The 27,500-nt window shown below is 37.6% G+C and overlaps 1 protein-coding gene across 5 annotated transcripts in view; it reads left to right on the top strand.

Moving 5' to 3' along the window:
• Positions 1 to 27,500, top strand: part of LOC143024880 (uncharacterized) — a 608,334-nt gene that overhangs the window by 229,197 nt on the left and 351,637 nt on the right. For 3 of the 5 annotated variants that reach the window (XM_076184231.1, XM_076184230.1, XM_076184228.1), the window contains exon 2: positions 23,805 to 23,831. The exons of the other annotated variants lie outside the window; for them this stretch is intronic. In XM_076184231.1, coding sequence (XP_076040346.1) covers positions 23,805 to 23,831 — 27 coding nt within the window. The remainder of the gene's footprint in view (positions 1 to 23,804; positions 23,832 to 27,500) is intronic. 5 annotated transcript variants of the gene reach the window in all.

Raw genomic sequence — 27,500 nt, 5'->3', positions numbered from 1 at the left:
ACGATGAGAGACGAAAAGAGAGCAAGTTGGGTGAGAGAGCATACTAGAGTGAAAAATATTGTGGAGGCGATGAAAGAGAGAAAGTGGAATTAAGCAGGTAAGTTAGTGCGAAGGATTAAAGAGCGATGGAGAAAGTGTGTCACTGGACGCCGCGAGATAGGAAGCGTAGAAGAGGGAGACCAGGCAGAAGATGGAGAGACAGATTGAGAAGATTTGCGGGAGCAACGTGGCAGAGGTTGGCGCGGTCGTTTGAATCACGGAATGTTATGAAGGAGGTCTTTGTTCAGCAGTGGACTCAGAATGGCTGATTTGATTTGATTATATATATATATATATATATATATATATATATATATATATATATGCTAATAAGAACACGGGTACGTGTGTTCACTTATGCAAAGTAGACCACTACTTTGCATATATATATATATATATATATATATATATATATATATATATATACATTGTATGTGCGTGTGCGTGTGTGTGTGTGTGTGTGTGTGTGTTTATATGTATGTATGTATGCATATGTGCGTATACACTACATATATGTATCAATTATGTATATATCCAAGTACGTGCGAGTGTGTATATGACTCTCCGGATATATTTCTATACAGAAAATAAAAAGAATTATATACAAACAGAAACGGGCAGATAGAACGAGACAAGGGACAAATAAAACTGACAAAATTGAAAAGACTCTTGAAAGGGGAGAGGAAGGCGTCTCGAGGCTGTTTGGTGTAAGAAAAGAACGGGGGACTTTTCCATAAATGCAAAAGATGATCAAAAAGAAGGAGAATAAGAAGAGAGACATAGAGAGAGAGAGAGAGAGAGAGAGAGAGAGAGAGAGAGAGAGAGAGAGAGAGAGAGAGAGAGAGAAAGAGAAAGAAAAGCAAACGGTTTTACCTTAGGGAGAGGTGGAGGTGGGAGATGTTTGATAAAAGTCCCGAACAGACTTGAAAGATTCGGCAGCGGTGTAAGAAGACTGGCCAAAGGTTATACATACCAGTGGAAGGTGAAATGGGAGAGAGAAATGTTGTCATCAGAGGGAGAGTTGGAGTAGGAGTGGAAGTCAGAAAGAGTAGATATTGGAGTAGAGAGAAGATGAAGGCCTCTAGGAATGTAACCCCTTATGTTCTTGAATCACAAGATAGGGTCGTGACATTACACACACACACACACACACACACACACACACACACACACACACACACACACACACACACACACACACACGCACACACACACATATGTGTGTGTGTGTGTGTGTGTGTGTGTAGAGAAGGAGTTTGAATGTGTTTGAGATGAAATGTCTGAAAAGTATGATAAGGGTTACTAGGCTGGATAGAGTAAGAAATGAGGAGGTGAGGAGGAGAACAGCGGTGGAAAGGGAACTGGGAGATATGGTTGATGAAAGAGTATTAGGATGGTTTGGACACATGGAAAGAATGAGTGAAGAAAGATTAGTAAAAGAAGTGTGGAAGGCAGAGGTGGAATGAGTGAATATGAGGGGGCGTCCTAGGATGAGATGGATGGATGGGGTGAAAGGGGCATTACAAAAGAGAGGAATATATGTGGAGGAAGGACGGGAGAGGACAGAAGATAGGGGTGAATGGAGAGGGGTTGTGTATAGATAATGCTGTGATGCATGAGGGGCAGTGGGTGGGGGATGGGGGGTGTGAAAGTAGATATGAGAAAAAATTGACGCAGCCCGAAGGGATTTCTCCCCGTCTTCTGCTTTTCTGAATGAGGAGACGGAGAGGGGGGGGGGTCGCTAAATTTATGAAGCGGCCTTGCTGTGGATGTGCTGTGTCTTGCGACACTGCCTCTGACCCAGGGCAGTGGACAGGATGCAGGGATGACCCGTCATCCAGGAGGTCCCAAGAAAAGAGTGAGGGAGGAGGGTGGAGGGTGTGGAATACATACGAAATGGAATGGGTGGGAGTGGTTTCTATGCCTTTTTCTTTTTTGGCTACCCCCCGTGTAGGGGGAAAAGCCTTTGGTATGTGTATGTACGTTATATATATATACTGTATATATATATATATATAAATATATATATATATATATATATATATATATATATATGAGAGAGAATGTGGGTGGGGAAGGGCAAACGAAGATGTGTTAGGAATAGATTTTATTGCCCTAACGTTGCGACCAACTTGGTCTTCTTCAGAGGACTACAGCATTACAGACGGATCACAATTCTTATATTCGTAGTGAGAGGGAACCCGCCAAGGTATGAGCGTCATGTTTTCCCTTTGGCTAACGATTTAATTATTAGGACACTTGCTGCTTTCGAGAGGCATTTAAATCCGTCTCTGTCGTTGTTGTTGTTGGCGGCGATATGTGCAGCTTCCACAGTTTTTCTCATTTTCTTCTCAAATCCCTCGTGTAGAATTTCTGTGTTGTTCCAATCAGGTAGATGTCCACATTTGTCCAGGTGACGAACCAGGGAGTTAGATGTTCTATGAGCCCTGAGATCGTTTTTGTGCTCACTCAAGCGTTTACTGATCCCTCGACCTGACTCACCGAAGTAAGATGATGGACAACCGTTGCATGGAATACGGTAAACGACACTGAGATTATTACGAATATTATTATGTTTCTTAAATATTTTTCCTATTTTATTGGAAGATATTTTTGCTACATTCATTCCACCTTTTAACAGATAATCATCAATAGCTATGGTGTTATTTGTTAAAAGATGGAATAAATGTAGCAAAAATATCTTCCAATAAAATAGGAAAAATATTTAAGAAACATAATGATATTCGTAATGATCTCAGTGTCGTTTACCGTATTCCGTGCAACGGTTGTCCATCATCTTACTTCGGTGAGTCAGGTCGAGGGATCAGTAAACGCTTGAGTGAGCACAAAAACGATCTCAGGGCTCATAGAACATCTAACTCCCTGGTTCGTCACCTGGACAAATGTGGACTGATTGGAACAACACAGAAATTCTACACGAGGGATTTGAGAAGAAAATGAGAAAAAATGTGGAAGCTGCACATATCGCCACCAAGAACAACAACGACAGAGACGGACTTAAATGCCTCTCGAAAGCAGCAAGTGTCCTAATAATTAAATCGTTAGCCAAAGGGAAAACATGACGCTCATACCTTGGCGGGTTCCCTCTCACAACGAATATAAGAATTGTGATCCGTCTGTAATGCTGTAGTCCTCTGAAGAAGACCAAGTTGGTCGCAACGTTAGGGCAATAAACTCTATTCCTAACACATCTTCGTTTGCCCTTCCCCACCCACATTCTCTCTCATTTGTCTGAAATAATCTTATATATATATATATATATATATATATATATATATATATATATATATATATGTGTGTGTGTGTGTGTGTGTGTGTGTGTGTGTGTGTGTGTGTGTGTGTGTGTGTGTGTGTGTGTGTGTGTGTGTGTGTGTGTGTGTGTATGTGTATGTATGTATGTATTTTTTTCAAGGCCCATATTAGTGTCACCTACCAGCCTGACCAGGGCTGTCGGGAACCAACGCAAGAAGCCTGCAGCCGGTCCCCAAAATCGAACTCATGACCACCTGATCATGAGTTCGACAAGGTATCCCCAGGGCTACCACACGGTTCTGAACTTGGCAACGCAACCCAAATTGAGGTTTCATTGCAACTCAGACTTGAGGTTGAATGCAAGTTTGATTTCAAAGTTCAGTTTTCAATTTAGGCTCAAGTTGGAGCTTCAGTCAGAGGTGAACTGTTAAATTGGCATTCAACGCTTAGTTTGTGATTTAAGTTTTAAATTTAAGTTAATGTTAAGCTTAAGGTCAAGTGATCTTGAGTTATGATGAGGCAAAAGTGGACTTAATGGCTGGTAATAACTTGCATATCTTAGTTTAATTGATGTAAACAATTGCCCAGGCTATTTTTTGTCTTCAATTTCAATTTATCTCTTCATCTAATTACTTGTTTGTCTATTTATATTCTATTTCCACGTTCTCCTCTTTGGTTTCTATTTATGATTTTGTATCTCTTCCTACGTTTCAGTATTTTTTCTTTTCTTTTTTCATTACTATGTCTTCCTTCCGTTTTCTCTTCCCCAAAAATCTGTCAGTATGTGTGTGTTTCTGCGTGTATGTGTGTGTGTTTGTGTGTGTGTGTGTGTGTGTGTGTGTGTGTGTGTGTGTGTGTGTGTGTGTGTGTGTGTGTGTGTGTGTGTGTGTGTGTGTGTGTGTGTGTGTGTGTGTGTGTGTGTGTGTGTGTGTGTGTGATTCACCACCATTCAAAATGGTCTTGCATCACGTGTTGGACTCTTGATCGACAGTCATTTCCCTCCCTGAAGAGAGCTCAGAGCTCGTATATGACCGATCTATGGGTAATGCTGTGACCTTACTCGCACACACACACACACACCCAACTCTCCGCCCACGAGAGTTGGAAAAACAACCCGCAGCGCAGCGATACTGAAATCATTTCAACCCTGGGTGGGATTCGAGCCCGGACCTCCGTAGTGGCAGCTGGGAACTCTACCAACAGCGCTACAGTTGGTGTGTGTATGTGTGTGTGTGTGTGTGTGTGTGTGTGTGTGTGTGTGTGTGTGTGTGTGTGTGTGTGTGTGTGTGTGTGTGTGTGTGTGTGTGTGTGTGTGTGTGTTTGTGTGTGTGTGTGTGTGTGTGTGTGTGTGTGTGTGTGTGTGTGTGTGTGTGTGTTTGTGTGTGTGTGTGTGTGTATGTGTGTGTGTGTGTGTGTGTGTGTGTGTGTGTGTGTGTGTGTGTGTGTGTGTGTGTGTGTGTGTGTGTGTGTGTGTGTGTGTGTGTGTGTGTGTGTGTGTGTGTGTGTGTGTGTGTATGTGTGTTAATATGTATGTGTGTGTGTGTGTGCCCGCCTGCCTGTCTGTATCTCTGACAGTCTCTATGTCGTTTTGTCTGTCGTTCAGCCTTCCGTTCTGTATTAGTATTAGTAATGTTAGTACCCTCTCCTCTTCTCTCTTCCCTCAGTTGTGTGTGTGTGTGTGTGTGTGTGTGTGTGTGTGTGTGTGTGTGTGTGTGTGTGTGTGTGTGTGTGTGTTTGTGTGTGTGTGTTTGTGTGTGTTTGTGTGTGTGTGTGTGTGTGTGTGTGTGTGTGTGTGTGTGTGTGTGTGTGTGTGTGTGTGTGTGTGAGTATGTGTGTGTGTGTGTGTGAGTGTGCGTGTGCGTGTGCGTATGTGTGTGTGCGTGTGTGTGTGTCCACGTATGCTCGAGTGCAAATGCGTCTCTGAGTTTGCGAGTTTAAGTGTAAGTTTGTATGTTTTGACACGTTAGTTGATGTGAGTCTTTCCTTCTTGTCGAGAACGTGTTACCAGACTGCAGATGGCGTTGGTCGCTTCAGGAAACCTTGATTGTCGCAGTTGTCGGGAGACGTTATTGTGGCATTGATTTTGTTGGAGGCAGTAGAACTGGCAATGACAACATCGGTTGAAGGGATTATTGGTGAGGGATCAGAGATGGAATGGTGGTGATTGTATAAGAGGAAATAGTGTATGTGACGATAAAGATGGCAAATGGTGTGTGTACGAGTACTTGGGCGGAAAATGACCTTTGTGATGGAGAAGACTTATAGAGATATAAGTTGGTTATAGTATCACTATGAAGTCCAAGACTTTGAGATAGTGTTGGGGAAAAGCGTTGTAGGAGACGAGTTGGACAAGTTGCGGATATGCTTCATGCCTGCCTGATGGTAGAACACTGATGGTTTAAAATGAGATTGATATGTAAACCACACAGTTTCTAGTAGTCGTTGTCCTGAGTATTGCCAGTTCATTTCCTGTATCAAAGAGAGTCTTGAGGATGAAGAGGATAGGCTGGTGCCTGTCGGAATAAGTAGAAATGCGTCACCCGGCATAGGAGGCGTATGGGAGAGAAAGTTGTTTGTTGGATACATTTTATCCTTTAGGAAGAGGAAAGAATGATAAAAGGGAAGGGTGATATCTAATGAGAAAAAACAGCACTTCTATCCTTGGTGATAATATTATGGCCAAGAGGTGGGGCATAGAGATGGTAATGGTAATTTGTATAAGGAGTGGTAGAAGTTCCAAGGTGATCACTATTTGTTCCTTCTCTTTTTATTTTGGGTAAAAATTACCCACCAGTAATTACATAAAACCACATGTCCCTAATCAGGATCAAAAGCTTGCAAAATTGGCCACCAACGGAGATGCGAGCAATTACACACAAATTTGAATCTCTTCCTCCTCAAGTACCTCGTCCATGTTGAAAGAAAATATTCTCTTACTATGTCGAAGGTGTTCAATGAAATTCATTTAACCTCTTTACCAGAAAGTCACCTCTCAGTTTCTGATATTGAATAAATAATGATGCACTATGACCAAAAACCATCTTAGAGGAATCTAAAAGGTTAAGGCAGTAGGTGAACGGATAATAATTATTAAAGGCGGTCGAATTGAAGGCATAGACGATGGTTATTAAGACACCAAGAGCTACATTTTCTTTTATAGGTTGGGTGAAGGGTGGGGAGGCTGAACTAAATCAGACATCCACACTAAAGACACACTTACCACCCACCCCCTCTTCCCATCACATTGCACTGATCAAATGTTGGGCTAAGAGACGTATTTCTATCATAGGATGGTGGTGACTGAATCAAGGAAAATTGTAGGTTGATACCAGCAGTAATACATTGTGATGTTCATGGGGTAGATGAAGATAGGTTGGAACAAAGGTGGGTTTAGGCTTGTCTAGAATACAAACGATAATGAAGACGAATTTAATTATGACGATGAGGAGGAGAAGGAAGAGAAGATAATGAAAAAATGGAAAGAATATCAATTAAAACAAAATTCGTAATAAGGATAGAAAGAAATGATAAGAAGAGATAGTGGAAATGGAAAGATGTAATTTTTTGAGATGCAGATTCACATAATTAAAAAAAAAAAAGTCAAGCACCCGCATTCAACTGACAAGCAGAGACACTGACAGCTGTGGAAGATCTTAGAGATGTTTCCATATCAAGAAAACTTCAGGAAGTAATTCCCCTGAGAGTTGGGGAATTAACGTGCCCGGCTCCACCACCCGGGACTAATTTGACCTCGGGAATCCAGCCTACTTAACTTTACCTATTTATTTGTCATTTTTAGGTTACTAATATTTTTATCTATTTATTTATCTATCATTAGCATTTTTTTGCATCCAACCTAGTTATGGACCAAATGGTTACCTGTCGGCATGTTCCTTCTTTGTATTCCTGCGTAGTAAGAACAGTTCAATTCAGACACAAATTATTCAACATCACGATATAATTAAGTGACTTGTCCATTCGAAGATAACTTGTTTGTATAAAACATGCAAATTGTACGCCAGGGGATATTTCGTTGAGACCAGAGCTATGTGATTTGACAACCAAGTCAATATGTAATTACTATTTAGGTAAGAAAGCTATTGGTTTCCGTAGTTAGTGGAAATTTGAACAATGATACGATCATACATTTTAATGTAATATTGAAGTTCTCCCTTGATCAAGGCGACATAATTTATGTTTATTTTCGCTTTATCATTAGACGAAATTTTATAGTGATCAATGATTGGAAGAGTTGATGATGTTTTCATTTATTGAGACATCGTTCAGTCCTACGTTCGTCATTCAGACGAATAAAGTAGTCTAGAATGAAATAGAACAGAACACACATGCACACACACATACACACGAAAAAGGAGGCAGAGAGAGACAGACAGACACAGACAGACATACAGACAGAAATTGCGCCACCGATTTCGAAGGTTCATGGAATACATATCCATTCAGGCCATCGTATATCACAGGGTTTGAAGTTTTGCCCTATTTCGAGTCGAAACGTTTTTTTAAAGCTGAAAAAGTCATCAAATAAACGTTTTGACCGAATAGAATAGTCTGGTGGTTAAAAGAACAAAACTGATATGGAAAATCACCGCATTGAAATAAGGTCTTAGTGGACTCAGGAGAGGAAGAATTCGGAGAGGAAGATAAAAAAAAAAAAGAGAAGAAAAGAAAAGAAATGTTTATACCAAGACGCGTTTATGCAAATTCCTTTTCTTAGGTTGGAGCAAATTTCATCCCTTGATAGTCGAGGAAGTTAATTATATCTTAATGAAATGTCATAAAATTTTCATGGCGTCTGAAAATGTGATATCATTTCAGTATGATCTTCATATTTTTTTCTTTTTCTTTTGTGCCTCTGTCTCATTTCCCTGGCAATTGCAGGGGAAGGCGAATGAGGTGGAGATAGGGTCAGTTTGTTGAGAAAACAATGGAAAAGCAGACCAACAAACCATTTGGCTCGGTGAATGAAAGATGCAAACCACTTTTGCAAAAATTTTCATTCGTATATTTAAAAAAGATAATTAAGGTGATGAACTGTATTACATTATAAGCCCTTATGGGTCTTCTAGACATACAGTAATTAAGTTACAGAAGATTCTTATATGCCCCCTTTTATTTGCTTATCTGTTTATTAATTCTATTTGTCTTTTAATTCACTCTGTTTCATCAATGTATGTATATATATATATATATATATATATATATATATGTATATATATATATATGTAGATATTATATATATGTATATATATATATATATATATATAACATATAGTTTACATATTCGTTTATTTATTCACTCATTTAATTAATTATTTGATTATTTAATTATAAAATTATAAGGTTACCAATGTAATTATTATTTTTTTCTTTATAATTGCTTATTTGTTTGTTTGAGGGGAGGAATCTTCTCATTTGTTCTTTCATCAAGCTTTCCATCCACCTCCACCCTATTCCATCAATTCCTGGTCATGGCAGGGTGCTCTCGAATACAAAGTGGATCAATCCCCATCATCCTTGGGTCAAACTGGTTAACACATCCATCAATTCCTGGTCATTTTAGGGTGCTCTCGAATATAACGTGGGTCAAACTGGGTCATCCTTGGGTCAAACTGGTTACCACGCAAAACCCATGTTCATTATATCAAATTGAATAAAAATTAAAAGAGGGGGGTGGTAAACGAAGAAAACGCATGCAAGGAAAAATAGGTAAAGAAGAGAGGAAGATGGCAACAGTCTCAGATTTCAGCATTCAGCACAAGCAGTTATGAAAGATACTTTTGTTAATACTAGAAACTTTTAGGTGCTATAGAATCTAGCTACTATGTTTTTTTTTTTTTAGGATAGCTGCGAAAGACAGACCTCTTTTAGCACAGAGTCCTGGCCTCAAGCAAATAAACACTTCTCGCATTAGCTACAAAGAGTCTGTGAAATATGCTATAATAAAAGAATCACCTAATATGAACTTAGCTCCTATGTCAGAAATTTTTGTTCTTGTTCAATAAAATCATCGTATGACAAACCAGAGCAAAGCTTTGATATAGTGGCATCGTCGTGAAAGGGGTTAATTAAACTATTATACATAAATTTCATTAACTAATAAACCATATTGACCATTCACACTAAGCCCCTCCCACTTTCACACCTGAGTTCTGATTGGCTGAGATACAATGCGTATATCACGTCTTCTTCGTTGATTGCCCGAGTCAAGTTCATGGCGATGAACGGTCAATACCTGAATGTAGGCCAGGGTCTAATTTGCATACAAACTCATTTACACCAGAGTTCCGGTTCAGTTGAATAAAATTGAGTGGAGTGAGCAACATGGAACAGAGCAAACACTAAAGGTGAAGAGCAAACTTAAGTTGCCTAAACTCACGAAGACGTTCCTTAATTGCTACTCAACTATCAATTCTGTGGTATATTGCTTCGATTCTGCTGTGACAAGTGAGTTGCGATTGTGGTACATATAATGGTGTCGGACCTTGGGTTTTCAGGGTTTCCATTGATACACACACACACACACACACACACACACACACACACACACACACACACACACACACACACACACACACACACACACACACACACACACACACACATAATTATAAAGTTACCATTTACATCACGTGCATTCCTTTAGTGCTAGAGAAGACGTGTCGAGGAAAACTAAAATCTGAATTTCCAGAGAATTTGCTAAGCGTGTCTAACTTAAAAAAATCTTATTCAGAGTTGGTTTGCTTATCCAAAATTAATTCTGACAATGTAAAGTCCGGGTGACATTTTTTATAAGTTCTTAGTTTAAACTTTGAGAAGAGCGTCCAAATACTGTTAAACATTTTATCTTTTGTTATATTTTGCATTAAAGGAAATACTGAAAGTGCATTCATGAGTCTATCTCTCTCTCTCTCTCTCTCTCTGTATATATAAATATATATATGTATATATATACATATATATGCATATATATATATATATATATTATAATAAAGTAGTAGCCTCTGTCTGTCTGTTTATTTGTTTGTATGTACACGAACTCCTCCTAGGGTTTTAGAGATAGACCCCCATAACCATATATATTCTGATACCCTATCACTCCAGGTACTTGAATAACTATATTTCATTTCGAAGAAAAAATATTTTGGTTATGGTTAAGGGTTAAAGTTAGGAGGTTTATGTAGTATCCCCTGAAGTCGCGTAGTATTTTTTGTGACTTAAGAATTAATATGATTAGATAAACTATTGAATGTATCCATAAATATTATTTACATTTATGAAATTAATGTTGCCACAAACCATGATAGCTTTTGTAAGAAGAAAGCATGTTTATGGAAAATTATTGTATAATTTTACCAAATGTTGAAATATTGGTTATTTTCATTTAATTTATGGGCGGGCGGATTTAGTTAATTCACAAACTCCTACGTTTTTGCAGATAAACCCCTATATCTATATATATTCTGAAGATAAATAAACTAGATACATTTCTTCACCTTTCAGCTGTAGACATTTATTGTCAATCCACACACACACATGCACATACACACGCACACAAAAGAATGTGTACACATATTTGTGTTTGTGTATGCTTGTATTTTCAAACTAGGGTTTTCCAACTTCGGGAGGGGGGGGACGAACACCTGGAAGGGGGAGTATTTAAAGCTATATCTAATTAAAAATTATATATATATATTGGTTAGGGTTAAAGGTTAAAGTTAGGTGGTTTATGGTGAGGAAACACGCCACTACTGTAGTCTCCCCTTATGTTATTATTTTTGTAACATATGAATCAATATAATTAAACAAACCAGTGTATGTGTTCATAAACATTATTTATATTTGTGAAATTAATATTGCAATAAACCATGATAGCTTTTGTAAGAAAAAATTATGCAAATGTAAAATTATTGCATAGTTTTACCAAATATTCATTTATTTAATTTTAATGCGGCGGAAATTTATTATTTACAAACTTTTCCTAGGTTTTTCCAAATAAACCCCAATAACCATATATATTCTGAAGATGAATAAAGTAAACACATTTCTTCACCTTTTAGCTGTAAGCATTTATTGTTAATCCACACACACACACACACATGATATTTGTTTGTGTATGCATGTATTTTCAAACTAGGGTTTCCCAACCTTTGGGTAGGGGGGCGCACATCTAGGAGGGGGAGTGTTTAAAGCTGTACTTCATTTAAAGAATATTTTGGTTAGGGTTAAGTGTTAAATTTAGGTATGGTATGATTAGGTTAGGGATTATTCACGAACTCGCAGCAACGCGCGGGTAATTGGCTAGTATATATATATATATGTATAAGCTTCACAGCATAGAGAACAAATAAAGTGCCCACTGTGAGTTATGTTAATGCATATTTTCATTGGTTTTCTTTTTCATAAGCAGTAAGATATACATAGTATATACATATATATATGTATATATATATATATATATATATATATATATGTATATGTATATATATACTATATGTATACATTGTGTGTGTGTGTGTGTGTGTGTGTGTGTGTGTGTGTGTGTGTGTGTGTGTGTGTGTGTGTGTGTGTGTGTGTGTGTGTGTGTGTTTGTGTGTGTGTGTAATGTTCGATTTAATAGATGTATACTTTCTTCATGATTGATCCTGTATTTACGAGTCACAGCTCCTTTCTAGATATTTACAACCAATTAACCCCGGCCTCATCTCAGTCAAGGATATTAGATTAGTTGAAAGTCTTGCACCTCCATGTGTCGTCATGCGCCAGCTGGAGCGAATATTTCGTCTGTTGTGCGCAGACTCTGCCGTCTTGTCGTCTTGGCTTTGTTTTGTCGTTCCGCGTTCTCACTTCAAATGGAAACACGCGCGACACACGACGTTAATTCAATCTATTGCATCTTTGTTTCGAGAAAAATGTTAGGGATGCAAATGCAAATCTTATATTTGAATTTGTACACAAAAATGAATCCGCTATGCATTGTGCCTACGAGTCTTTTGTCACCCAAAAACTTCTTAAAAAGAAGAATAAAGACAAAAAACCTGCATTATTTTTTCCTATTGCAATGCTCGTTGACTTTGTTCTTCCTAAGATAAATTCATATATGCATGAAGGTACAGAAGCGTTGGCTTAGTTCATCAGAGTCGGTGATGTGTAAATATGGCTGCATGCGAACGATATGCTATCCGTACAAAAAAGCTAACCTGAACAAATGTTTATGTTTTTATAACTATGTACATATTTGCATTTACTTATGTACATATATGCGTATTTGTTACTGCAAATACTCACACCTGACAGGATGAAATAAAACTATGCATATGTAAGTTTCCTAGTTGCATTGATATATTTTTATAGAAAATTTTACCTATTAAAGAGAAATTATTGTCTATATATATATAGAGTGAATATCTAACAACACGATACATTTAAATAGTTCTGATACATCACGGGTCGGATGGGAGAGAGAGAAGGTTTTATAGTCGAATGCTTTCTGATAATAGAATATAGTATGATTGCAGATTGGTAAGCCAACGAAAAAATAAAATATGGAAATTGTGACAGACAGAATAAGAAATGAAAATTTATTTGGATGTGAATATTGTTTGGAATAGAACTATACGCGTTAAAGAACAAAGAATGGTAAAGGACTTAAGAAAACATAAACTCGGGTAGACAGATAGGCAGAGAATTGACAGGCAGAGGGATAGATGGACAGTGACAAGTCCATGATGGAGGAGTGCCAACGAAAGAGAATATATAAGACTGCAAGACAGAAATGTAAGACTTCTAATGCGCCAAGACAAGGGACTGTCAGATCTAATCAGAGATGGGTGACTTCAAATATGCTAATTAGTCCTCGGCAGATAACTGCCTTCTCCTTTCTTTATCTGCCGAAGAGAAGGAATGTGTGGAATGCAAACAGCTAACCAGAAGCCAAAGGAATGTGAATAATTCATTCATTATTTTTGTGGGTTATATTAATTTGTCTTTTCAAATTACATTTCTAGAAGGCGTATAACCAGGTTGAGAGAGAATGGTTATGATTTGTGTTACGAATGTATAGTATAAAGAAAATTCGGTTAAGAGCAATAAAAATATTTCAACCTAAGTAATAGAGCTTGTGTGTAGATCGAAATGAAAAGTTGTCTCAGATGAGGATGTGGCTGTTTATAATGTCGCTATTGTTGTTCAACGTTTTACCAAGTATGTGGATTGGGTGTTGGAGAAGTAAACGTGAGAGTTCATTGGTAGGTGTTTCAAGTTTGTGTGTGGGAGTTGTGGGAAGTAAGCTAGTTGTTGTTTACGGATGACACTGCCATTGTGTCAGAGTTTGAAAATAGTCTAAAACAACTAGTGAAGTTACTAAAGATATGTGAGAGGAGAATTTTTTAATTAAATGTAGAGAAAAGCTAAACGATGTAATAGAACATAAGAGCATAACATAAGAATGAAGGAGACTGAAAGAGACCATGAGGCCTTCACTAGGTAGTTCCATGTCCATTACCACCTGCCATCCCCATCCATAAAGTTGTCTAAAGTTTCTTAAACAACTGCGAGTTTCAGCGCTCACTACATGGTGTTCCATTCGTTGACCACCCTATTAGTAAACAAATTCTTGTCTATTTCCTTCTTAAATCTAAATTTGTCCAGTTTAAATCCATTACTGAGAGTCCTGCCCTGTCGTCTTAATATGATGACCTTGATTGCGTCACCCTTGTTAAAGCCTTTGATCCACTTAAACACCTCAATTAGATCACCCTGCACTCTCCAGAGAGTGTAAGTTAAGGTACCTAAACCTCTCTTCGTAAGGTAAATTTCTGAGCCCATGTATCTTTTTGGTCAATCTTCTCTGTTCTGATTCTAGTGAATTGATGTCCATTCTATAAGATGGAGACCAAAAAATGGACCGTATGGTCAATGATGGGTCTAACTAACGCTAAATAGAGTTTGATAATTACCTCTGTACTTCTATTCGTAACCGTCCTAGCAATGAAACCTAAAGCTCTGTTTGCTTTATTCCTGGCGCTAATGCACTGTCTCCTAGATTTAAGGGCAGGACCCAGTAAAACTCCCAAGTCTCTCTCGCTCTCAGTTTTATCTAAAAACGTGTTATCTGAGCTATATCTATTTTTGGGGCTGTGTAGCCCTACGAAACGCTGCACTTTGAGATGTTGAAGTTCATTTGGCATTTCACCGACCATGTGAACAATTTGTTAAGATCGTCCTGCATAATCTCGGCGTTGTCTCCGGACCTAATTAGACGTCCTATTTTAGTATCGTCCACAAACTTACTAACATCACTATTAATCCAATTGTCTAAGTCGTTTATGTACATAATGTACAAATGGAATATTGGAGGTAGTGGTAAATTGTTGAATAAAGAGGGCAAGTATAATGCTGAAAACCACCAGGAAAATAGGAGAGAGGTAGTCCAAACGTTTTGATCTATCAAGACATCTTCAGGAAAGAGAAAGAGGTTTGGACCACAGCTATATTTTTCGCAGTAGTTATCAACGTTTGACACGATTATCTGTAAAAAATGAAGAGGAGTTTTGTGTTTTTATCTGGGTAAATACTTAACAAAAAACAACGTCAGATAAAAATATCTCAGATGGAACATATCATCCCCTAGATTTGTTAAAAAATATGCCCAAATAGGGTGACATAGCACAAAATCCTTTCTCCATTCAACCATAGTCCAACGTGACCTGTCTTCTGTCTGTCCTGTGGCTTCACATGTCCATCCATCATCACATACGCCCGGTTGATTAATAATTAAGTTTGCATTGTCTGCGTGGAACCCAAGTTCGCTCCTACGCACCTCAATAATTAACGAGGAATATTACTATACACGGGTCACACTACTTTTCGTGGCATGGTAAATATATATATATATATATATATATATATATATGTATATATATATATATGTATATATATATATATGTATATATATATACATATAATACATATATACATATAATATATATATACATATATATATATATATATACGTATATATGCACGTATATATGCATACACACACACACACATACACACACAATCACACACACACACACACACACACACACACACACACACACACACACACACACACACACACACACACACACACACACACACACACACACACACACACACACACACACACACACACTTAAACACATATATGTATATATATATATATATTTATATTTGTATATATATATATATATATATCTATATATGTATATATATATATATATATATATATATATATATATATAATGACACTGCTTCTGACCCAGGGCAGTGGACAAGGTGCAGGGATGACCGTCTTCCAGGACGTGCTAAGATAAGAGGGAGGGTGGAGGGGTGTGGAGAGTATTCAGGGATAAAATGGGGGGGGGAGGGATGATTTTATGCCCTTTCCTTTTTGGCTACCTCCCTTGTAAGGGGGAAAAAGCCTTGATATATGTGTGTATGTATGTATATATATATAATATATATACAGTAAATTTTCTTGTAGACATGTCTTGTTAAAGACCAATGCTAAGTCAGTTTCAACTATCTTCTTAGTTGTTTTTTCCATTCTTCTTATATGTTTCTTATAGTCCAGGGGTAGATTAAGCACAAGTCTACCGAGACCCATGGTATATTGACACCAATTATATAAATACAATCGCAAGCTTTCGGTTGTTACATACAACCACCTTCAGGCAGAAAAAATGACAGGAAAAGGTCCATGTCAATTATGCTAAGGGGTCACAAGATGACAAGGCTTTATGATTCCAGTGAGGTGGAATTAGGAGAGGTTCGAGATGATCAGAATGACTGGGGGGGGGGGGGAGATGGACAAGGTGTCCGTTGATATTATATGTCATATTGTCGAGGGGAATTTTGTCCTGTGTGACGGATTCTTTGTTTAAGAGTAAGGTGCCTAGTGTGTTTGTTTGTATGTTGATGATTGGTGTGTGTTGTGAAATGTAGACTTTCTCCAGGATGTGTAGTTGTTTTTTTTTACTGTTACAGTGTTTGAGTATTTTGGTATTGTTAACCAGGTCTTGTCTTGTTGGATATCTGTTGTGATAGTGAGTCATATGTTTCCGTATGCTACCATCGCGGGCATGCATTGTGAGCCTTCGGCTAAGTGAAGTAGTGGTAACACCAATATAATTCATGTTAAGTAGAAGTTTACAACCTTCTTCGGGGCAGGAGTATTGGTATACCACATTCGCTTGCGTTAGTGTGTTGTTATCTTTTGTCAGGCTATTCTTCATGAACAGGCTAGAGACGGTTGTGTTTTTGTAGTATATATTTATGGCTAATTTTTCTTGTGGGTTGATACATGTGAAATTCCTTGTGATTATTTCTTTTAAGACTCTTCCGTCAGTTTTATATGCCGGTGTCATTTAATTCTTAAAGAAAATTTTGTGTATAGTCTGTGTGGGTTTTTGTTCCTGTTGAGTTTGGTTACGTATCAGAAAGAGGTTGATTTCTTTGTCTATGATAGTATTTGAGTAATTGTTGTTGATGAGTATCTGTTTTAGTCTCAAGAGTTCTGTGTGAAGTAAGTCCCAAGAAGAACAGTTACGAAAGGCACGTCTTAAATATGCTCGAATGGCGCTCAGCTTATACCTATCAGGGCATTCACTGTCGGCATTCATGCATCGTTCAATGTCTTTGTCCTTCTAGTACACTTTAGTTTCATGTCGGTCATTTCGGGAATTCACTAGGACGTTGAGGAAGGGGATTTTGTGATGAAGGTGAAGCTCATACAAGTATGTGAAGTTCAGGACTGAGGAAGATTCCATGGCTTGTTGGAGATCTCTTTGGTGGGATTTGTTTCTAACTTCCAACAGGACATCTGTTTAACCAAATAGAAGGCGTCGCAATGGGTTCACCGTTAGGTTGTACCTTTGCAGAATTTTACATGTGCAACCTGGAAAACTCAGTACTTCAAAACCCTGACATATGTAATATGCAATGCATGATGATATAAAATAGAGTATAATGCAGAATGGTATACTACTTACTGATAGATTATATTACGGTGAAATACAATACAACATAATGTAACATAATATATAAATACAGATGACTACGATGTAGAAGTACTATTGTGACAAGGTGCAAACAATTGTTTATTATTGTTGGAGCTTTAGGTTCAGGTGTGTAGGAACTGGCATCTGAAAATGTTTGTTGTAAATACAACAAAATATAAAAGAAATGGGGTTTAACGTCTGTCAGGAGAGGGTTTTAGATGTCTTTTGGAGTTTAATAAAGATAGTGTAGCATGGGGAGAACCCAAAGTGAAGTGGCGAGATATAAATGTAAGACAAGTTGAACGGACAGTGGTGATTAAAGATAAGTTACACGATGTCGTGGCTGCGTAAACAGTAGAAAATGACGTAGAAATGATGCTTTGGTTATGGTGTTGGGAAGGGGAGAGGATGACATGGATTGTGCAAGGAAAGAAACTCAAAGAAATGTCACCAAAACTCGTCCGCAAGCACAAAAACATCCGCACACGGATATAGACCAATACATAGATGCAAACATACACACACACACACACACGCATGCGCGCACACACACACACACACATAAACACACACACATACACACACACACACACACACACACACACATACGCACACACACACACACACACACACACACACACACACACACACACACACACACACACACACACACACACACACACAACACACACACACACACACACACACACACACACACACACACACACACACACACACACACACACACACACACACACACACACACACACACACACACACACACACACACACATACACACATGCACACACACACATACACACATATACACACACATACACGCATACATATGTATACATACACACGTCATGTATCCTATTATTCTTGTGTTCAATTTGTGCAACGTTGGTGATATATTTTCATCAGCATCGGTAGAACGGCTTTTTCTACCAACAGGATAATTTAAGTGTTGTTCCTAAATATGTAAGTGAGATGAGTCCTTGTACTAAACAGTCACCATCCATTCCTGTAACCTCTATTGGACCAACCACCAATGTTGATTACTGCCCACGGGGAGAGTCATGACGCCTTGCCCTGATCTATATTGTATGGTCCATGGTGCGTGTAAAGCCCCGTCCAGACGAGCAAATTGTGTCTGCAGACACAAGTGAGGAATTTGTTTAGTGACAAATTCACTGTCTTCGTCAACAGACAGACACTTTACTAACTTGTCTTCCGATAAAGGTGGCGAGTCCGTCACCGAACAAAATTTTCGTTTGTATCTGCATACACTCATTGCTCGACTAGATGACACTTAACCCATTCAACTCCGATGACAAGATGTCTTGTCATTTGGTCAAATAAAACAAAAAATCATAATAAAACAACAAAATGTTTGATGATCAAACAGCACCAGAAAAATATGACGTCGTCAGTCCTCCTCCTCGAGGAGGAGGACTGATGACGTCATATTTTTCTGGTGCTGTTTGATCATCAAACATTTTGTTGTTTTATTATGATTTTTTGTTTTATTTGACCAAATGACAAGACATCTTGTCATCGGAGTTGAATGGGTTAAGATTCTTAACCTGGTTATGACTGGCAGGACTCCGCGAGAGAATACATAGCCGACATTTATTCCCATATACTCTGATTTTCTCAGGTTCTTTCATCCTTGATGAAAGATTGTATTTTCTTTTTGTTTTTATGCAGTTTGTATTTTACCACTTCCATGTTCGTGCACATTAAGGACACAGTAGATATCATTAGGGTTTAGTAATTTCAACAAGGAATGTTTGTTCCATATTTTCCTACTTACTGCAATAGTGAATATTTCATCCTCACGTTGATATGTATGTCCTATGGAGAGACTCGTGTAATTCTTTTGGAACATGTGGTTATCTATACAATATTGAATACTGTAATGCTGCATAGTAGGTTAGCCATCAAACGTCAGAGATATTTGTAGCTTATGGCTATAACGCGTCCTATTGAGGCTCTATGTGATCACTTAAGTAGAGGTATTTTGGTTCCCATGACAATTCCAAAGTTAATATTCATAATTTTTGTCGTTATTTAAAAAAATAACATCTTAGGACTGTGCCGATGAACTCTGTCCCACACACACCTGGTCAGAATCCCGGGCCTCCGTTGAAATTAGGAGGCCGTATAATTATTACTGCCACATTAAATCCCTCCAGAACTAAGGGTTTGGAGGTGGGGGTAGGGGCGGAGGTGGAGGTGTGTGTAGGGGGAAGGGGGGTCCAAACACTTAGAAGGGAAGATAATACCATACACTGTATCCACGCTCTGCAGACCCTGAGGTATGATATCACGTCTGAGTGGGACCGCACTTCAGTGATCCTTATCTCAGAAGAGATCAACAGAAATAGATGGAAAAGATGAGTTATTTCTGTCAGGTGCTATAGGAAGGGTAAAACATTTATCTTGTGTTCTAGTGGTCCATGTAATAGTCTCATTGATTTTGGGGACAATTTATCTACCTCTAATACTCCATACGAGAACTGTGAACCCCAATGCCATTGTATTAGGTCCATGGGGAAGGGATTTCAATGTGCAACAGTCAATATTCTTGACCTTTTGGGTGATATTTATTATGAACAAAGCCATCCCCTACCAAGGTGAACTATTTATTGTAGAGCCTAATTCATTCTTTTTTGAAAGCTAAAAATTTCGTTATATCTCATACCAATTAAAAATATATATTTTTTCCAATTCCATAAGAAATATCCAAGGTTTCGATGCGTCTAGTGTGTCTATCGGATAGGGAACGCTTTTGGGGATATGTTGTTGCCTTACCATGTAAGGATGTTGGAAGGTTCGGGAAGAGGTTTTCGAGTGATAAGGAAAAAGACGACGACACTGACGACTATGATGACGAAGTCAACACTAAGAATGCCAAACTATCATGTTGGGCATTTTCCATTCACTACAGGGCGTATTTTTTGACATACTCTTTTATTTTTCACCCAAATCTATTCCAAAGTCCGTAGATGTAAGCACGAAGCGCCTACGAGCAAAACGAGCACTACCGGAAGTCAAGCATCCCCGGCATAGCCAGGGCATTAGACCCGGTGCCTTTATGAGTTTAAAGAAATTAATGAATAAAAGATAGCAAATACAGTTAGCTGGCATACAGTCTTCGAGTGAAGGGCAAAGTCACACTGTAGTTTGAGATTCAAAATCCGATTATGCACGGGCATGATAAAATGATATGTGTGTGTGATTATATATATATATATATATATATATATATATATATATATGTATATATGTATATATATGTATATATATATATATATATATATATATATATATATATATATATTAGATGCAAGCTTTTTTCAATAAGCTTGAAGCGAAAGTAGTAAGAAATAAAATTCTGACTAAGGCTCTAGTCCTTTCTCTTCCCACGCACTTCCTATACACATATATATTGATATGTGTAGCAAAGAAGGTGTTTCTGGAAGGAGCTCAACTCGTCTTATGTGAGCCACAGCCTAAGTGGCTCATGCCATCATAAATAAAATCAACAAAATGCGATGCCGGGGTCAAGAGATCAAACGCATAAAACACAACGGGGCTTATGGCAGAGGGCCAATGGAAGGAGGTGAATGGATGGTAAGAGACTGCAACGGCGCCCGCACCGACATGCCTTCTCACTTAGCTGCTCCTTGCTCGCAAACACCAGGCGGTTCTTCCACGCACATATAAAAGCTACGTACATGCACAATCACTCAGGCAGACACCTACACCTAAACTCATAAACTTTCAGAAATAAGCACACAGGCATGGGCACCCACTCATGAATTACGCACATAAAGACATACTTAAAATACTCAGATAATATGTACATAAACATACACACGTTCACAGAAACACACACAGACATACACAGGAAAATACGCACGCACACCCACTAAAATAAACGCAAAGATACACAAGTGCAAGCACACAAATGCATATGCGCGCTCTCACAAACGCAGACACATAGAAATGCATGTACACACGCACTCTCACACACAAACACACTCATGCACATACAAACACATACCGACTTAGACACACACACACACACACACACACACACACACACACACACACACACACACACACACACACACACACACACACACACACACACACACACACGCACATATAAATACGCGTGGACACACATACACTCACGTACATGCAAATACACTCACATACACGCACACACATATACACACACATGCAAATACACTCACATACACGCACACACATATACACACACATGCACATACATACACCCGCCCATACATACACCCGCATACACACAGACACTTACACGCACATACACACACACAAGAATGAAATAGACTTCGTAAACATGTAATGAACGCTGAAACTATCGGCTGCTTTAAGAGAAGGTTAGGAAAATTTATGGATGGGGATGAGAGGTGGTAATGGACATTCTCCTTTATTCTTATGTTCTTATAAATGCATACAAATACACATACAAACACACACACACACACACACACACACACACACACACACACACACACACACACACACACACACACACACACACACACACACACACACACACACACACACACACACAAACACGTGTAAAGAAAATGGTAACTGCTCTATAGTTGCAGAAGACTTACTTCGATCGGCGCCAGCTTGCTTCAGTTCTATAGTAACTCAAAATGATGCCCAGTATTTCTTTATATATAAAGATCCTCAGCTTATAGTTTTTTATTAGTTTTGTGAACCTACATCTAAAGGTAGTTTAATTTTTTGCTCAGCTTGTTTAGTTTTAAATAGTTTGGTGTAGTTAGTCGCATTATATGACGCTCTGCTCTTGAGCCAAGTATTTAATTCCATTTTCTCCGCTATCTTCGATGGCACTCGAAGTTGGGTGCCAAATGGTCTACATTCTTGTAATGATATTATTTCATATGTCTAGAAGAAATTGATATATTTCAGGAAAAACTTGTGAATAAGTAGTGGGATTTTACAATTTAAAGTGAACTGATCTGTGTCTGATCTTTCGTACACAATCATTTTAACATTATTGATCTTCAAATAGATTTCCTTGTATCGGAAGTTTTTATATTCTTATTTTTTATGAACATGTATTTATATATATTTGTAGTTTTTAAGATTCCGATTGCTGAAGTTGTTTTTGTAAATGGAACGAATAAATAAGGAACGACTTTCGAAGAGATTATGAAAAGGAGAAGGCGAATCACTCCAAGTGGATGGATCGGGTTGGTCGACGAATTTTTTGGTACACATCGTACGCCACTAAATAACAGAAGAAAGAGTGCAAAAGATAGAAATGAGTAGAAGAAAAGTGTGAATGAATGAATGACGTGGCCCAAAGAGATGCTCCTGCATGTGGTTCTTAGATGTATGGATGTAGATGGGGTTACTGTATGTGAATAATTGTAGCAATAAAGAAGCCACAGTTGTTGGACCATAGAGCAAAAAAGGTGCGCCTCATTGTACTGTGATCGGCCCAAGTAATGTTGAAGGAGCCTGGATGACTCTTTATCTCCAATGCGCTAAGATGGGAAAGGTTGTCGAGTGTATCTATCATTCTGAGTGTTTTAATTTGGTCACCTTACCTATTAATGGGATGGCACTGTGGTGAAATGTTAAAAGATAATTCAGTCATGGTCATATACCTCATACGTATCAATATCAATGGAAAGTAACTTATCAGAAAAGACTACATTGGATTAAGAATCGGTAGTAAATATCAAACTTCACAAAGACTTTTAATGAATTGGAAATTAAATGTTGTAAATGTAGTTGTTATGTTTTAATGTTGGATTTGAAACAGACCAATATGATTCAGGCAAGTAACCCATGATTTTGTTATACTTGATATTTTATTACAAATTTAGTTATTATTCTTTTATATTTCCTAGCCTTCCACATCCTTAAAGATATTTTCCGTACGCTTTCAGTTTCTTTTTTAATCTGGAGGATTTATTCATTATGAATAATTCATTGGAGAAACGACACCCTAATGTCTTTTTATTCAGTGGAGATTGGCACATCAAAATTTGATTAAATTGCCTAGTTTCATCTGAAAATAGAAATGTTTGCTTTCCCTTGATCCCTATAATCACGTCCGTCATATCTAAATGAATATAATTTTTTATTATTTTTCCTTAAGCAAACATTTCCCCGCTATTATTAAACAAAGAAGTGTTTTTTTTACTCGATTAATAGGTCATATTCACATGAAATAAATCGCATGAGGACTTTACCGTACCAGTTACAGCACATTTGGTCACACTTTGTGACATATTTACATTTAGGCATGACACCGAAACAGCTTTGCCACTTCTGATATTGTTTGCCACTCGAGAAGACTAATAGTTCCATAATTGTTGTTCCAACAGAGATGCTGTGTCCCAGTTCGTAATTAGGTAAGGGTGACGTCTTTTTTCATACATTTTGGCCCCTTCGATCGCTTCTGCTAAATGTGCCTTGAAGCTCTTGCTATGCGTGTTTTTGACGTGTCTGAATCCCATTCCATATTTTTGAATTTGCCATTTGTTGATAATGAGCACTCCTTCCCTCTACACATTTTTACTAGATTATTTTTAATGTAGTTGAGTAGCTGGCTATCTATTATTTTTACATGTATGTACCTAATAATTTTAGAATATATGTCCTTTACTTTAATTTTTTTATCTGTTTATTAATTTTTCGTGATATATATATATATATATATATATATATATATTCTTTTACCAATTTATTTAACATGGCTGTCTTGTTTTATTTATGTATTTCTATATACTAGTATGTGTACTTATACTTGGACATACACATATACATAAACATATGTACACACATTCACCATATATATATATATATATATATATATATATATATATATATATATATATATATATATATATATGTATATATACATGCAACAAAACCACAAGAGAAACAATAACGAAACGATGGTAAGATTTTTCGTATATTACCATACATCTTCAGGCAAAATATATGTAGATATTTTTGTCTAAAGATGTAATATAAGAAAAATCTTACTGTCAATTCGTAAATTCAAGTATTTCTCCTATGTTTTGTCGCATTCATTCCTTACGGTCAAATGAGGTTTCTGCATGTATACACACACACACACACACACACACACACACACACACACACACACACACACACACACACACCCACACACACACATACACACACGCACACACACATACGTATATATAATATATATATATATATATATATATATATATATGTGTGTGTGTGTGTGTGTGTGTGTGTGTGTGTGTGTGTGTGTGTGTGTGTGTGTGTGTGTGTGTGTGTGTGTGTGTATAATATATATATATATGTATATATATATATATATATATATATATATATATATATATATATATATGTATGTATGTAATATACATTCGCTTTTTATGTCTGCTCATTTCCTAATATACCTATTCAGGTATCTATTAATCTTTTTCTTTGCCCATTTCTCCTACACGAAATCCTTTAGAAAAAATATCAAAATTTTAAGTGCTCGATAGATCCTTCGTAAATTCTATTCTGGCACAAATGACATTAAACCAGTTTAACGGGTCGAAGCCATGTTATAGAATGAGTCACGTGACCTCTTTCCAAATTAATTAAGTTTCAAATGTTCACAGGGTAGCCGTTTTTAGTGGCGTTGTTTCCAGTATCTTGTCGAATGTTCCATCCTCTTGTATGATTTATATGTCTACAGTTTCACACTATGTCTACTTTTGAGGACTCTTTCGATTGACTAACTATGTTCAATGGATAATTGATGATTATGCTCTGGCCTACGCCAGGTGTGTTTATCTGGACGCGAAAAATATTTTGACCTCAACGTCATTATCATGGAAATCATGTACTCAGTTGCATAAAGATGCCGTAAACCAGATAATAAATTTCTATAGAATTTTCATATAGTAGGGGTATGACAGGCTGAAGTCTGTTTCCAGATTATATCAGGGTAGACATTTCGGCAGTAACTGTTGTAGATTTTTTCTGACAATGAAGAACTTTGACTGTAGTATTGATTTACAATATACTACAGTATTCTTGGTAATGTAACCAGAATAGTACGTCTGACACCACGTTTAACTCACCAGTTTGAGTTTTGGAGTAAAATGAACATTATTTCTCACATGACTCACTTCTATTTGAAAATAATAGAACAAATGTCATGGCCAGACAAAGCTATTCCACTTGAACGACAAGTGTTGTGTTTGATAGCACGTTAATATTTTTTATTTCTTTTATACAAACGCTGCTTCTCAGGGCTACCAACCTATGCAGGGTATCAGGAATGCCAATCCCCTAGACGAAAGAACGTAACGTTAGTAAATAAGCTGACGAATGTATCAGCTTCGTGAAATCCATCTAACAACACTACTGAACGTGCGAACGAGACCTGAAATTCTCTTTATTGCACATAAACTTGAGAAGGGATCAACTTTAAGGCCCAGACAAAGGTTTTTCGTCTTTGTACTGATCTTGTACGTAGCTATTCTTATGTTAATGCGCTCTTTACGGACAAAGAGTTTTCGTGCGCGCATTCATGCAAGCTCTCACGTTCATACACACACACAGGCGCGCCCACAAACACACACACATGCAAACACACACACACACACACACACACACACACACACACACACACACACACACACACACACACACACACACACACACACACACACACACACACACACACTATACAGCTAACAAACAAACAAGCACACATACTTTGGTGTAGTGGATAGTGTCGAGGGAGTGTGACAACGCATACCAGAGTTCCAGTTCCACTCAGGTATTAAGCAGATCCATAACACTGTCACCTTTTACTGTCTCCCTTATACTTGTACTAGGAGACAGTACGTGTATGTAAAATTGGAGCATTGCTCATAGATTGAGCTATATACGAGCCTTCCGGTCTCATTTGGATTAGATGGGGGGATTGCTGTCGATCATGAGTCAAGCATGGAATCTAAGTTTATGGTGACTCACATTGTGCTTAAAAGATATCCTATGGCATAAATTCATGACAGCTAGATAAGTGTCCATGGCAAATAGGATTAGAAAACTAACACATTTTCATGTCTGGAGACACGGGTGTTTTTTCTGATAATTACCAGTAAGTTGCTGAATAAGATGAATGTCAATATTCCTTTAGCAGGAACTAGCTCGTCTGTCCTAGAGGCTGTATTGCACCAAAGCGGAGTCATGGAGATGGTAAAAGAGAGATTTAATGAGGGTGGTAGAGCGGAGAGACAGAAAGAAATACAAGTGATTTTTTAGTGGACATTAGTCCCTAGTCATGAAGGAATGCCACAAGACTCAGGTCTATAGAGATGTTTTTAAAGACCCTATCAAATAAGCAAACCTAGACTGAGCTTCTTAGGAGTATTATGTGAATTTGTTTCGAATAAAGATACCAGTCATAAACTGTGGTCACAAAGCCTAGTAAAAAAAATGTATAAATAAATAAAACATAGTTTGAAATTCTGATTCTACAAAATTCGAGCCCCGGTGTACAAAATATATAAGTGATTTATGCTAACAAGGATATTTGATAGAAGAGTAAAATTACATTGAAATTTTGTATGACGATATTGACGAGATAGTCCTTACTGATAAATAATGAGGAGCAACTACTTGAAAAAAAAAATTAAAGTATGAGGGGAAAACAATGCGATTTCGAAGAGGATCGGGAAAAAAATAGAGATATTGTTAATAGGTACAGATGTCTATGACACAACTTGTAAAATCACAATCTCTGTAATACAACTAAATCAAGAGTATCACGTATAATATAAGCTCTTAAGCGTGTAGATAGTTGTATAGTGTTTTAAAAAATGGAGATAAAAAAAACTTGCCAAACTATCTAACAAATTGTAACCTACGTTAAATTTAAAGCAATATGAAGGCTCAGAATTTTAGAAACACCCCCTGAACAATGATAAGCTAGAATCCAACGTTTACCTTCGTACTGGCAAAGAAAGACCCCAAATTCCTCAACCTCTACATTTCCGATCGTCAGGCATCTTGTTGCT

The sequence above is a fragment of the Oratosquilla oratoria genome, chromosome 4 (assembly GCF_046742065.1).
Source record: "Oratosquilla oratoria isolate Oo_2021 chromosome 4, ASM4674206v1, whole genome shotgun sequence".
NCBI lineage: Eukaryota > Metazoa > Arthropoda > Malacostraca > Stomatopoda > Squillidae > Oratosquilla > Oratosquilla oratoria.
Note: the sequence above shows the minus strand (reverse complement) of the source record. Positions and strands in the feature narration are given on the sequence as shown.